Source organism: Corvus brachyrhynchos, unplaced genomic scaffold (assembly GCF_000691975.1).
Source record: "Corvus brachyrhynchos isolate BGI_N302 unplaced genomic scaffold, ASM69197v1 scaffold37, whole genome shotgun sequence".
NCBI lineage: Eukaryota > Metazoa > Chordata > Aves > Passeriformes > Corvidae > Corvus > Corvus brachyrhynchos.
In genome coordinates, this window is record NW_008239289.1 from 318,377 (window position 1) to 332,379 (window position 14,003).

Sequence of the window (14,003 nt, forward strand, 5' to 3'; positions counted from 1 at the left end):
AAAGCAGGTAGTTCATCTGCATCTCAGATGCGATCTTATGCACCTTCACATAGATTCATCATATTAGCCAGGTTACTAGTTTGCTGAAATAATCTAAATACTTTTAAAGGGAATTTCAGTATCAGGTCCCGTAAAGCACACAAGTAGATTTACAGTTCGGTAGTCAGTAATTATAGTCGTACTTACACTATAGATACTAACATATTGAGAGCTACTAAGCAACCTCTGAAGTCTGAATTTCAGGAAAAAAGGTTCCTCTAATGATTTAATAAAGCACAAAGGAAAAAAGGTTTCCTATTCACTGAACGACACAACTCCAGTTCTTTCAATGAAGTGGAAGTTGGTTCCCATAAGAGCCTGACAATTGATGAAGGCAACAAGTATAAATCATCTTTAAAAAGGGTAAAAAAGAGGACCCTGGGAACTACCGACCCGTCTGTAGCGCCTGGGAAGATCATGGGGGACAGGGAGGTGATTTGAGACACCCAGCAGGACCTCACCAACAGCAAGTCCTGCCCGACCAACCCAGTGGTCAAGGGAAGAGCTACAGATGTCATTTATCTGGACTTCCGTAAAGCCTTTGACACAGTCCCCCACAACATTCTTCCCTCTGAAGTGGAGAGGGAGGGATCTGACGGGTGGACTATTAGATGGATAAGAAAGTGATTGGCCAGTTGCATCCAGAGGGTACTGGTCAATGGCTCAGAGCGCCAATGGACATCAGTGACAAGTGGGGTCCCTCAGGGGTCTGTAAAAGGACCTGTGCTACTTACTATCTTCATTAATGACATAGACATAAGGATCAAGAGCACCCTCAGCAAATTTGCAGGTGACACCAAGCCAAGTGGTGGTCTTGACACACCTGAAGGACGGGATGTCATCCAGAGGGACCTGGACAGCTCAAGATGCAGGCCCATGGGAATCTCCTGAGGTTTAACAAGACCAAGAGCAAGGTGCTGCACCTGGATCAGGGCACCTGATCAGTACCAACACAGGCTGGGGGATGAACAGATGGAGAGCAGCCCTGGGGAGAAGGACTTGGGGGTGCTGGTGGGTGAGAGGCTGGACATGACCCAGACATGGGCACTCACAGCCCACAAAGCCAAACGTGTCCTGGGCTGCATCCAAAGCAGTGTGGGCAGCAGGGGAGGGAGGGGATTCTGCCCCTCTGCTCTGCCCTGGTGAGACCCCACCTGGAACACTGCATCCAGCTCTGGGGTCCCAGCACAGGAAAGACATGGACCTGTAGAAGTGAGTCTAGAGAAGGGTTACCAAGATGATTAGAGGGATGGAGCACCTCTCCTGTGAGGAAGGGCTGAGAGAATTTGATTTGTTCAGCCTGGAAAAGAGAAAGGGTGACTATTTGCGGCCTTCCAGTACCTGGAAGGAGCCTACGAGAAAAATGGAGAGTGACTTTTTACAGAGCAGGTAGTTACAGGACAAGGGGGAATGGATTCAAACTGAAAGACGGTAAGTTTAGGTCAGATATTAGGAGGAAGTTCTTTACTGTGAGGGTGGTGAGGCACTGGAAGAGGTTTCCCAGCAAAGCTGTGTATACTCCATCCCTGGAAGTGCTCAAGGCCAGGTTGGATGGGACTCTGAGCAACCTGGTCTAGTGGAAGGGCTCCCTGTCCATGGCAGTGAGCTGGGAATTAGATGATCTTTAAGGTCCCTTCCAACCCAAACCCTTTACAATTTTATGATCAACAATATTATTGAGGGAAAAGAGAGACAGAGAGAGAAAGAGAGAGAAGAGGTCAGTATGCTGATGCTCAGAAGTAGAATACTAAATTAGCAAAATTACTGTTGACATTTTTAATACAGAATCACCAAACTAGCAGGGAAATCTCTGTAGTCATTAAAGAAAATTTAAAACAACTTACAAACCTGCTGTGTGTGGAAATATCTTTGATACATATTTTGTTTACACAAGCAACAGATACCTGCAAGGTATAACGAAACAACTCACTATTCATTCTGAGCAACTTACGGTACTCAGGAAAACAGAGTTTAGTTTTCACATTAATCAAAACCATTTCCAATTGTTTAGTCTGTTCCTATCTTCCTTATTTGTGATTTTAGAGTTCACTGTCAAACACTAATAAAGCACACCCTCAAAAAGATATGTGTAAATAAAATGCAAGAAAACTCTTTTATTTCAGGAGCCAGCTCAGCCTCTTACAGCTACAGCTATGCAACATCAATCTCACACATATACTTGAATCAGCTGTTTGACAACATGTGCAATTTGTTTACCAAAACCAAAACTTTGGTGTATTTTTAATAGAACTAAAATCAAGGCCCTCTTCTAGGAAATGGCTGAGCATCAAAATGCATGATGATACTCCCTGTCCCTTCCTTTCCTCCCTTCTAATTAATTTTATTTTCAATAACCTCACACCAAAAAACAAACTCTGCCTTGATTTTACAGCATAGTCAAGTATTAGTCTTGAAACATTTTGATCTCAGGGTAAATCTTTCCCAGAAGCCTTCTACAGCATACAGGGATCAGTGGACATGCACATCTCAAGCTGTCAAGGGAAGAGCTCAGCCACGGTGTCTGGGTACAGATCAGGTTCTCTGACCACTGTCTGTTGTAATGAGCTCTCCAGTTATTTTGTCAATTCTGCCTGCAAACATGCTCACTCAGTCATGCTGCCTAAGTAACTGCACTTTCACATATGGAAACCAGAACTTAACATTCTAACTTTTAAAAGTTGGTGTTTTTTTTAAATACTAATGCAAGTGGAAACAAATTCAAGCACTAGGCAGGATAAATCACAAGCAACCTAGGGCATGCCTGCTCAGGGGAAATCAGTTAGAAACTGAGTCCCACATGCTAAAAACTTACTTTGTATAAAACTGGGTTTTGGTCCAAAATGAATAATCAGAGACTTCACATAGCACAGACATAGCTAAGCATTTTCAGTTCATAGAATTCAAAATATGAGTATTAAAACCTTTTAGTATTAGAAGCAGAAAACAATGCTAGTCTCAATGCTGGAATGCCAATAATAAATGTTATCTACACAGCAGATTCACAAGCAAGTCTCACAATTCACAAGTTATCAAAGTACAAATAATTTAACATTTAATTACTATTGTCACTAATGCTTTCAAGTAATTCATATTCCAACAACTGCGAACAATTTTCCTTACATTTAGTAGATTCCACCATTATACTGTAAAGTATACTTTTGTATGACTACAGTATTAATTCATAGGATAAATTTTGTAAGATTTTCCCTTTGGCAGGTTTGTTGAGACAATCGTAGAAAAAAATCCCCACAATTGGTAAAAGCTAAAGCCATACAAAGGTGTGGAAAGCAGCCATCATCAAAATTGTTTATTTAAAATCATACCCATTATGAGTTCAGGTAGTGATTTAAAAACCATGAGAAAATTGAGACTCCAGAAAGACGTAGTATTTTGTGATGTAGTATTTTATATTTACCTTTGGTATTCCAGAAGTGTCCAGCCAGTTCTGGAAGATACTTTCTACAGTTAACCCAGACCTTAAAAAAAAAAATAAATTAGAAGATATGCAAAAAACCCCCTTTTTTTTCATATTAAAAATAACCCTTTAGAAGCTAGGCAAACACCCTAAATCCAAGTGTTGGTTGTACTGCAATGGTACAACATTCTTGGTTTTTTTAATTAATAAAACCATCAGGGGTCCTATGAGCCAATTAAAGGTAGATCGGATTTTGTGTACTTAAAACTCAAATCATAAATTCCGTGCTTATAAAGATTGACAGAGAAATTGTTAGGTGGTAAACTGCATTTATGAAACATGTAAAGTATGAACGGGTGTTCTACTTCCTGTTAAATGGGTTTTTGTTTCCTTTACAGAAAAAAAATCAAGTAAATTTATACTGAAACATTCGAACCCAGTATTTTATTACAGAAGCAGCCCAACTGCAAAGATAAAATACTAACTAAAATGAAATTGAATACAAACTTTCTTAAACTTTGGGGTTTTAAAAAGCACTGATGGATATTAATTCTCAAAGTTACCAAATGTCTAATATACTTTAGTTTTGTCTTTTCTGCACTTTCTTTATATCCTGATAACTTTCACAGTGAAATTATGGAATCGTCTGGAGCTCCAACAAAAGGAAATAGTTTGTCATGATGAAGCTGTGTGGGACTGAAATAACCACATGCATAAGTATTTGCAAATTCAGAAATTATATCTGCACTTTTACTTTTGTAGGCAGTTTCTGTGGCATTTACTTCAACCCTGGTTGAAGACTTCCCAACTTGAAGGGAAGCCAAATAAAAATTAATTAATTAATTTTAAAAAAAAATCACACATGCAAGTACTGAAAAAAGGAAGTTGAGTAAGTCCTCAATGAATGTAAATATTCTGAGAATCAGAACAAATGTGTATGGCCCTGTGTATGGTAATGCCTTGGCAAGACTCATTCTAATGCTTGCAGTTACTTTCACATGTGTAATGTAAACTCAACCAACAAGCATTCACGAAAAGAACAGCTATTCCAAGCTCTGAATCAGGAAGGCAAGCAACACAATAAAATTTTTTTCTCTGATCATATGATTAAAATAATCACAGCAGTCAAAAAGGAGCATTTCTACATAGTCAGGAATCTGAATTTTAAGGAAATTACCATTGTGTCTGTTAGATCACTATATAAATCAATTTTCTACAGAAAACTGAACATATATGTGATGCTTGTGTAGTGTTCTACATTAAAATAAATTACTAAACATCCAGACTTGTTCCTTGTTATTTGTGCAAACTTACTAAATTTAGAACATTTAACTGCTATATCCCTCAGACTATAATTATCTTCACCTTATTACTGTGCTCGAAAAATTGGTGTGTAGTTTTAAGTGAGTTAGCTGAGTCCCTTGACAGGGAATAAAGAGAAATATTTCCAAACAATCAGTCAATTTAATTTCTCCAGAATAAGATTATGCACTTGATTTCTTATTTCTGTCTGGTTACTAAAAAGGGTGCATACAGGACTAGCTTAAAAACAGACACCAAAATTTTATGTAGGCAAAGGTAGGTCACTTGGATTGTACCATTTATTCTGTCTCAAGAAGCATAAGCAGGATAAAAACTTTTGTTATTTGTTGTTGCATGAATTAAACCCAATACAGCTGAGTGTCCTAATGCTGATGCAGAGCTAGGAGCTGGGGAAAATTCCCTTAGTTGCACATTTAATTTGTCTTACCAAGGGATAAGAAACACAGCCCCACAATGTAAGGCAATCCTTCTTTCCCCCATTCCCAGAAACTAAACCTATATTGGAGAAAAAAATCTCTGCAAAATAATCTATGTTACATTTGCTATGTAGAGCCATTGTTTAACATACCCTCTATTTAATTTCAAAAACTGGCTTTGAAATGAGCTTATGACACCAAGGGGAATCTCACTGTTTCGACACCACACTAATACAGGCAGAAACCACTAGAAAGCTTCTCAGCCCCTCCTAAAACTTTGTCATTTTTCTCAAGGGCAAAACCAATAACACTGCTTTTTCTCTGCCTGGAGCACCCACAGTTTCAGATAAACACCTGTCATATGACCATATGCAATCTTTTTTCTTTGTATTTGCACACATCTTTTTTTAATTCCAAGTTAGGATACTCTTGTTGGCAGCTATTAAAAAAAAAGCAACTTGTCTCAGCAGTTAACAGGCATTCACTATTTTTTAAAAATTATATTAGTAATGAGGAGACTATTGCAAGGATCTACTCTGAATCTCTTAAGTGTCAGTACTGAAGAACTATGAAGATGTTGGAAATGCTTCTACTAAAATGTCAGGCTTAGAAATAACCCCCAAAAATTTATCACAAATAGACTGCCATCTCAAAACAAGTGTCCTAGAGACAGCACAGAGAGCCTGGTATTTGTAGAGCTTGCAGTTCAGTAAGGGCACTTACCACCTCCTTACACTGCAGTTAAGCATCTGTAAGGACTTAAATCTGGTGTTTGTGAGAATTCCTGAATGGCCTTCTGGTTAAGGTTCTGTATTGGACAGCGGGATCTGGGTTGAGTTGATTAGCACCCTAACTCTTACAAGACCAAGGTTCTTCAATTGCTTTGTCCAACAGTTCCCTACTGTAAAATGAGAATATGGTTACATCCATGATCTCATCCCTTATTTAGCTGTTCAGATGATAAGCCAATAAGCCTAGGAATCATCTCCTAACATCACACACAGTTCAAATTCAACACTTTAAACGAAGTCTGTAAAATACTAACATTAGTGATAAATTGAAAATTAGCATTATAAAAGATGGCTATACATCAAGTTTTCACTGCACGAGGCTCTAAGGTACTCTACAAACTTTAACATAAACTCAGTTAATGCCTAAATCAAGGAGAAAAAACCACGAAAGTGTGCAATTTTTTTTTTTAGGATAAAGGAAGATAGAAAACTCTGTCATATCCAACTGAAAATACTTAAACAAGCATATCTGCTTCATCATACATTCTTAAATGTCAGTAATTTTCAAAGTAAGCTATTCCAGCTGAATACAAAGGCATAGTTAGAGCAAATCAAAACACGACTGATTAGTGATTCTGTCAACTAGACATACCTTCCTGCAGATAAATTGTCTTTGGATTTTATCCAGCATATATATATTGGCTTATTAAAAAAAATCGAGAAATCAAAACCACTGGGAATAATTTTTCACAATGGTTTGCTTCAGTATTTAGGTGCCTACCAGCTGTTTTTCTCATTCAAAATCACATTCACAACAATGTGCATGTGAATCAAAGAAAGCAAACGTGAAAGAAAGAAATAGATACACCTGTATAGCTGAGTAGCTTGAAATTGCAGCATTATTTTAGTACTTAATTGACAATTTGTGAAGACATACAAGGAATGTGGTTAGTGAACCTGGGTTATTAACAGTACAAATAGCAGAGCTCCAACACAAGCCTTCCTTTGTCTATCATGTATTATTAAAACCATAGCTCATTAGTAGATTTGTTTACTTTATTGAACGAAATGAAATAAATAATACCAGCGGAAAACCCCTAAGAGCAGAACTGACTTGCTCAAAAAAATTTTGCAGTCATAAAGTAGCTGCACAAGCAGCAACTCTGATTTATCTAAGACTGGTGAAACCGTCTGTTGCAGGGGTAAACGCTGATTCTTTGCACAGCTCACATGTCGGGCAGATGTGGAAAGGATCAACTTGCAGCAAAGATTATGGGTGTAAGCCTTGGGGAGAATAAAGCCACTAGAGTTTTATCAAATCTAATGCGCTCTGATACATAGACACATAAGAGGGGAACTTGGTGTTTTGTTGGTTTGGTTTGGTTCAATGTAGTGAAGTTTCAACTTATATGAGTACATAAAACACCTCAGTTATAGGTGGAAAGTATTGTAGATTTTCCACAGAAAGGCCAAAATAATGTGAGACTCCAGCCAGTGCATGTAGTTTTGTAAAGGCTTTGTAAACAGAGAAGGATAATGATCAATACTCATTTGTCATTCTTTCCATTAGTCCTTCACACAGACAAATAATCTGTCTTAAAGGCAAGAAATTATAAAGGACCAGAAGGTACTGCTCAGTTTATCTGCTGTCAGTATTCATCTGCAGTCCAGAAAGAGAAGGATCCTGCCTCACAGCATGGATTCCTACAGCTTACATGCCATTATAATTGAGTCAGAGCAGGAAGTGAAGTAGCCCTATAAAGCAGGCATAAAACTCTCCTCCTCCGACAACAAAAGGCAGCAAAAATCAGTAAAAAGTTAAGAATCTGGATCTTGGAGCTACTAATCACTAGCAATGTTCTAAAAAATAACCTCTGAATAAAAACTAAAGGAATGAAGTGCTTGAAGGTGAGGATCTTCTAGATCCAGTCTCTGTATCCAATAGTAGAAAGCTACATTACCACAGTGTAATAACCACAGAAATTTCCACACTGTTTCATGATCATTTTTTGCCAATATTCATCCTGTTCTCATTACAGAAGTCTGCCATAAGCCAAATTCTATTACTAGCTACATAATTTGCCCCTGTTGTCACAGCTGAGTGCAGGATTTGGTTTGATTTGATTACCTACTACAAATGCCTCTTTACTACTTCTTTTTTTTTTTTTAATGATTAAACCAGCTTCCATTACAAACTTCAGTGTATTACAGTGCTTAATATTTGTCAAGTTTGAAGCATGTAGTTTAAACATTTAAATTTTACTTGGCAGAATTGCACAAGCCTGGCAGGCTTTGTGTGCTATACAGAATTTTTGCTCTAACACTGAAATGCACTTCATTCCTACATCAAACTTTGTGCAAAGAAGCACATCAGCAGACAATCTCTAAAAATATTTAATTTCTATCTTTCCTCCCTTGTCTTTTACCTCAGGTGAATATTTCTGTATAGCCACAGAATGCATTCAAGAACTAAAAAACCATCTTCCCAGCAGATAAGAAATAAAGGCCTTCTGTATATCAAGACACTCTATTATTCCTTGCATCACTGTTGATATCTGCTAAGTCGTTTTGGCAATAGATAGTTCAGACATGCTATATATCTGACTGTAAAATGAATTACCATACATCTGAAATTTCTTTCACACATTCTGGAATGTGATGCATCACAAATGGAGCCATACTTCTTTTGCATTAGTCTCACTGGAAGTTTAAGTATGTTTTCAGGCAGAAAAATGGATGCTTATGCAACAACATTTTGCACTGGGTTTGGAGTTCAGAAAAACCCAAGTGAAAAAAAAAAAAGGAAGGAAAACAAGAAGTAACTTAACAAACCAGTGTATAATCATACCATTTAAAAAATCACTTTCACATCTATTCCATATAATATACCTAATTATATTTGGGCTAGAAACTATATTGAATTATATAGAGAGAGTATTATCCACTACATTGATGGAGAATGTAACAGCACCCAAACTAAACTTAAGATGCCACAAAACACATTTTCTCAATGAAAACTAGCTTCTCTGTTCCTCAACCATCAGGAATAGAAGTGTTTCACTAAAAATCTCAATACATTTGACCTCTATGAATATCATCTTTTTTTTCTCCAAACCACTCACACAGAGTTATGAGCACATTTGGAATCCTGGCTTTCAAAATTATATTTTTTAAGTGAATACTTTATTTTTAAAAACTATAACATGTAAAGATCCACTATGAAAGAATCTGTATTTGTAGCACATTCTGTAACAACACAGAACAAACCAACATATAAGCAGGGACAGATTCAAAGTGCTGCTAAAGACTACCATCTTCAACCAGTCACAGTCACACAGAGAAGGATTTTGAAGGACTTGGCAGACAATTAATGCTCAATTTCCATTCATGTTTTCCATCTTTCCTCATGCAGTACAATATATGACAGGGAGGGGATGGTACCAGACTACTTCTTGAAAAAATCCGTCTTTTCTGGTATCCCAGATTCACAGCAAAGTTCTGGCATCCTTGCTTTAGGGTGCCATGTGCCAAAAGTAGCTGGCAGCAGGATCACAGGTTAATTTGAGCAGGCAGCTATGCATGGCACTTTAGGTTGCATAGTGAACACAGGACATCACCTCTGACCTAACGTGGAAGTCAAAGGCACTGCTCGGGGAGAGCATGGTATAGCAAAACCACAGTAAGTCTCATAATTTTTTGTGTATATATGTAATGGGAATTTTCAGGCTAGCACTATCACTATTTCTGGCTAGCACATATTAAAATCTTATTTCTACGTATTTCTTTGGCTTTTTAAGCCCAGTTCTTACTTACTCTTTTTGTTTAGGAATGTCTTCCAACAGCATGCTAAGAAAATCCTGGAAAATTAACAGAGCAGCACAGTTAGTATGTTTATGAAGCCATAACCCTGTGTCTGCACTGCTGGTGTGAGATCAAAGACTACAGATAACAGAATGATAAGAAAGAAGTCTATATATCCATTATGGTGATATACTGACAATATAATGTATATTGTATAAATAACAAACGTATTGTTATTTATACAATATACATTATATTGTCAGTTTTCCAACCCACTGAAGCAAGAAGTGTCAATATCAAAAGAAAATGGGCTTGAAAAGTCTGCTGACTATTTTAACACAATCCCACGTTCCTACTTTTATTTTATCCATAATATACACACATAAACTATATTTAAAACTATTAAAGGCTGCAGACTCACATACAAAAGTTAAGAAACACCAAAATTAAGGGTGTTTACGCTTTCTTCACTATGCTTATGTTATCATGTTGTCATTAATTACACAACTACATAAAGCTTTTTCTTCCTCAGTGCACATGCCTGATTAGATCACACTTACTCTTCATTCCATGACAAAATTCACAATATTGCTGATAACCACATCACCTAAGGAGTAAATTCTTCAAATAAAAGGTAGCTGGAATTTCTTTCATGGTTTTACAAAGATGATGCAATGCCAATGGAAGAGCATTACTATTATCCTCACTTATACCAGTATGATAAGCCCTCTTAAGGAAGTTACATCTGACATTACTAAAAGGTTCTCTGGCACCCTATATGCTACACAACCTAATTTCAATGAAAATCACTTTGACAGAATACACTCCTCTGAACAATCTCATAATAATAGGATTTATTAATATGAATTATTCATTTATATGCTGCTTCATAAAACCAATGCATCTGCTTTATTAAAACGAATCTTTGTGGAGACAAGTTTCATAGGCTAATAAACAGTCCTCACTTCAGTATACGAGTATAGGCTGACTTCTGATTGCAAATTGTTGCTCCCTAAGGTCTTGAAGAATGTTTCATAAAAGGCAGAAATCATCTGTTTATGGACTTTGGCATAACAGTCAACAAAATATGCTGTTCCTCTGTCTGAGTATGGCATTGTTAGGGAATCAAACTAAGATTGATTGTACAATTGAAACTACTGGTAACACAGTTAAACGTTCCTTCTTTAGATTATAAGTGAGATTCAGGCTGTCTTGCAATGGCTGCAGAATTGGCTTATGACAAAGAGTAAATCGCGCAGTGATGGGCTCAGTGTTGCTGTGGCAAGAATGCCACCATTAACTGTGACAGGAGTAATTTTGTCCCAACCACAGTATATTGCAGACATGATGAAAAAGTGTGAAATCTCCTTATTTTATACAACTACTTGTAGTTTTGCTGTATGTAAATATTACACTATTCTGCATATAAACAGAGAACTACTGTCTTCCACTTGTGGAAGTTTTGCTGGAGATACAAAGAACACTTTGGTGCAAATAAAAAATGTGTAAAGATCATAATTATAGTTATTTCAAAAGTATGTGAATAGTAAACCTGAAGTGGTCATCCTTCACACTATTTGCACTGTGTATACATTAACATAGCCAGATTCCCTGGTTAGAGTCCATCAGCTTTTCATAATCACACAGTGCACTTAAAGATACCACTGGTACTAGGATGGTTTTATAATCTGTATACTACACTATGAAATTAAGCATCTCCTTTGTGATTAAAGCTGCCTTCAATTTTTCCAAATATCTGCTAAGAATAAAGAAGTAACCATCATTCTACACAGTTTCTTAAAATTAGGATTACTCTATTATATCTTATTTTAACTGCTCCTATTTTGATGCTCCAAAACAGAGTAGGAAAACAAATTACCAATTAACTAATCATTAGCCAGACATCTTAACAGCGTAAGCTCCAGGTGATGGAACCACTGACTAGCTTTAGTCAAAAGCCTTTTTTTTGCCCATTATAACAGACAGAACCACATGAAAATTAAAGTCTGCAAACAATTCCATTTCCAAGATATTCTTATTTCAAGATGAAACAGAACAATGGCTTTAATTCTGTTAGGAGTACCAGCAACTTGCACTTCCTTCTTTTTATTTATAATCAAAACCACTCCAGTCATTATTTTAAAAGTTCACTCAAAGCAATTAGTAAGTGAATTCTCTCATAAAAAGAAAAACAAAATATTTTTTAAAAATCCTTCTCAAAGATTCCAGATTTGCTTTACTCATCTGTTGCTAACTCAACTAAAATAAAGCTACCATTAAAAACATACTGAGCATGCAATCAAAATGAAGGAAAAAAGCAAACTGATTAATGTACACATCTGAAGTAATTTCCTTGCACCTGCAGCTCCCATCTAGGAAAATTACTACAAACACTGCTGAAAACAAGACTAGTATTCATAACATGCGCAATTTTTCACTGTTTTACTTTCCCTCATTCCCACAATTCCTAAACCTGGGAACTTTTACAGTTATTTTGGACAAGGTGAAAGTACAGCACTATAATATTTAAACTTACTATTTGTACCTCTATTTATTTTAGATCTTTTATTCATTTAAACACTGACAGCATATTTGTTCAAGAAGGATCTTGAATAAGAAACTTTGTACTAACTTGACTTCATTGCTTCTGCATTTACAACTCCTGCTGTGACTCCTTATCCACCTATACCAGACCCCAACATAAACATAATCTTAAGGATTTCTTACAAAGGCAGAAAATACTTTAAAATTGGATATAGCCCTATCCCATCTGCATTTTTCAGTGACCAAAAACTAGTATGATGTTAAAATTCTCTTCCCAATAACTTCAGTAAGAGCTGGATTTAGGCTGATGTAAAATAAGGTAAAGCACAAAAGCAAACCATAGAAGTTTTAATGCACAACGCTCTTTCGCCACCATATCAAGTGGTATTTCCAAATGAAGGACAGTACCTTTTTTTTCTTTCTTTACCTACATTAAGCACATAGTTAAGGACATATTGCACATATCCAAATAAAAAGTAGCCTAGGAAACAAAAGTTTAACTTTTGCTTCAATAATCCAAAAACGAAACCCTGAGCAGTTTTTTATCCAATAACCAAAATCGGTGTTTCTGGCTGGAGTATTTCATCTTAGGAGACTGGAGTAGGTAAGCTACAAACTGATATTTCATAGCTAGACAAAGGGAGAAGTCTCTAGTGTATGTGCTAGCTAGCTACCATGACTAGTAGTACAATGTGCTGAACATTTTGCAGCTTTCAAATGTCTACTGACACAACTCACCCCACATCAGCCAGGAGCAACAAGCTAACATTTTCTTACCAAAATCTGAGCACTTTTCTTACCACCAGCTTAAAACACTGGGCTTCTTCTTCTTGTTAGCAGTCTCATGACTTCTGTAATTTTCAAAATTCTTCCAGCTGTGTAATAGTGAAGCACCATTTTTACGATTTTGGACACGCTAATGTAGACAAGGCTCATATAGTCACTGGCATTTTCCATAGTATGCCAAATGTAACTGCTCATGGTCTCAATAATATGGCACAGGAAACAGCTGCAGCAGTGTTTACTCCCTAAACACTCCAAACACTCCTCCACGGGGCAGAAATGCTGTGTTAAGAGCTACTGCTCCTAACTTCTGGGTGACTAGACATATAAAAGAAATCACGGGTCTGTAAGCTATTTGTAAGATACCTGGGCATACATCTCACCCCATAAGAGTGAGATTCAAAACAGCAAGCATGCAAGCGAAGAATCACTGTGTCTGGATGAAACAGCAAGTGTTAGACTCCCGTTACACAAAATCAGAGGCCCTTACTCTGTGTTTCAAGGAGACATCAATTGACGTCCTGAATACCCTCAAAGATTTCAACCATAAGAAAGACTTCAGCAAAGAAGGTCATTTCAGGAAGTCACTCATACCCCTTCTCTTCTCTCTTCCCTTGCACCTCACTGTCATCACACTGCTCTTCTAGCAATGCTAAATATTTGTTGTGTCGTGGGTTTTGTTCCAGGCCTGTTTTTTACCACGATGACTTCAGTGACCTGGTTCACAGACACCCCCATGAATGGTTGTTTTCACAGCACTATGGAAGCAAGAAGCTGCAGTGCTATTTGCACAAGCTGGATTCATCCAGTGACAGGATTCCTAGAATTCTGGGCTCAGAGAGCTATGTAATTCCCTAAATCAAAACTAGTGCCAGTAGTTACGTGACTTTTACAGAAACCCCTAGTGGAAGGTCAATTTCTACTAGTTGGCTTTGTCCTTCTAAGATGGTG

The 14,003-nt window shown here is 37.1% G+C and overlaps 1 protein-coding gene across 18 annotated transcripts in view; it reads right to left on the minus strand.

The window, feature by feature from the left end:
* CUNH9orf3 (chromosome unknown C9orf3 homolog) overlaps nucleotides 1-14,003 on the minus strand; it is a 219,043-nt gene that overhangs the window by 134,962 nt on the left and 70,078 nt on the right. For 15 of the 18 annotated variants that reach the window (XR_001864014.1, XR_001864015.1, XR_001864012.1 and 12 more), the window contains 3 exons: nucleotides 9,738-9,781; nucleotides 3,455-3,515; nucleotides 988-996 (listed from right to left, as the gene is read on the minus strand). Coding sequence is in view for 11 of the 18 variants with exons in the window: in XM_017740426.1 (XP_017595915.1) it covers nucleotides 988-996; nucleotides 3,455-3,515; nucleotides 9,738-9,781 (114 nt within the window). In the remaining 7 variants the exon portion in view is untranslated. Of the gene's footprint in view, nucleotides 1-987; nucleotides 997-3,454; nucleotides 3,516-5,949; nucleotides 6,095-9,737; nucleotides 9,782-12,763; nucleotides 13,145-14,003 lie in introns of those variants that run through there. The other 3 variants (XM_017740431.1, XM_017740430.1, XM_017740432.1) reach the window with 3 other exon arrangements.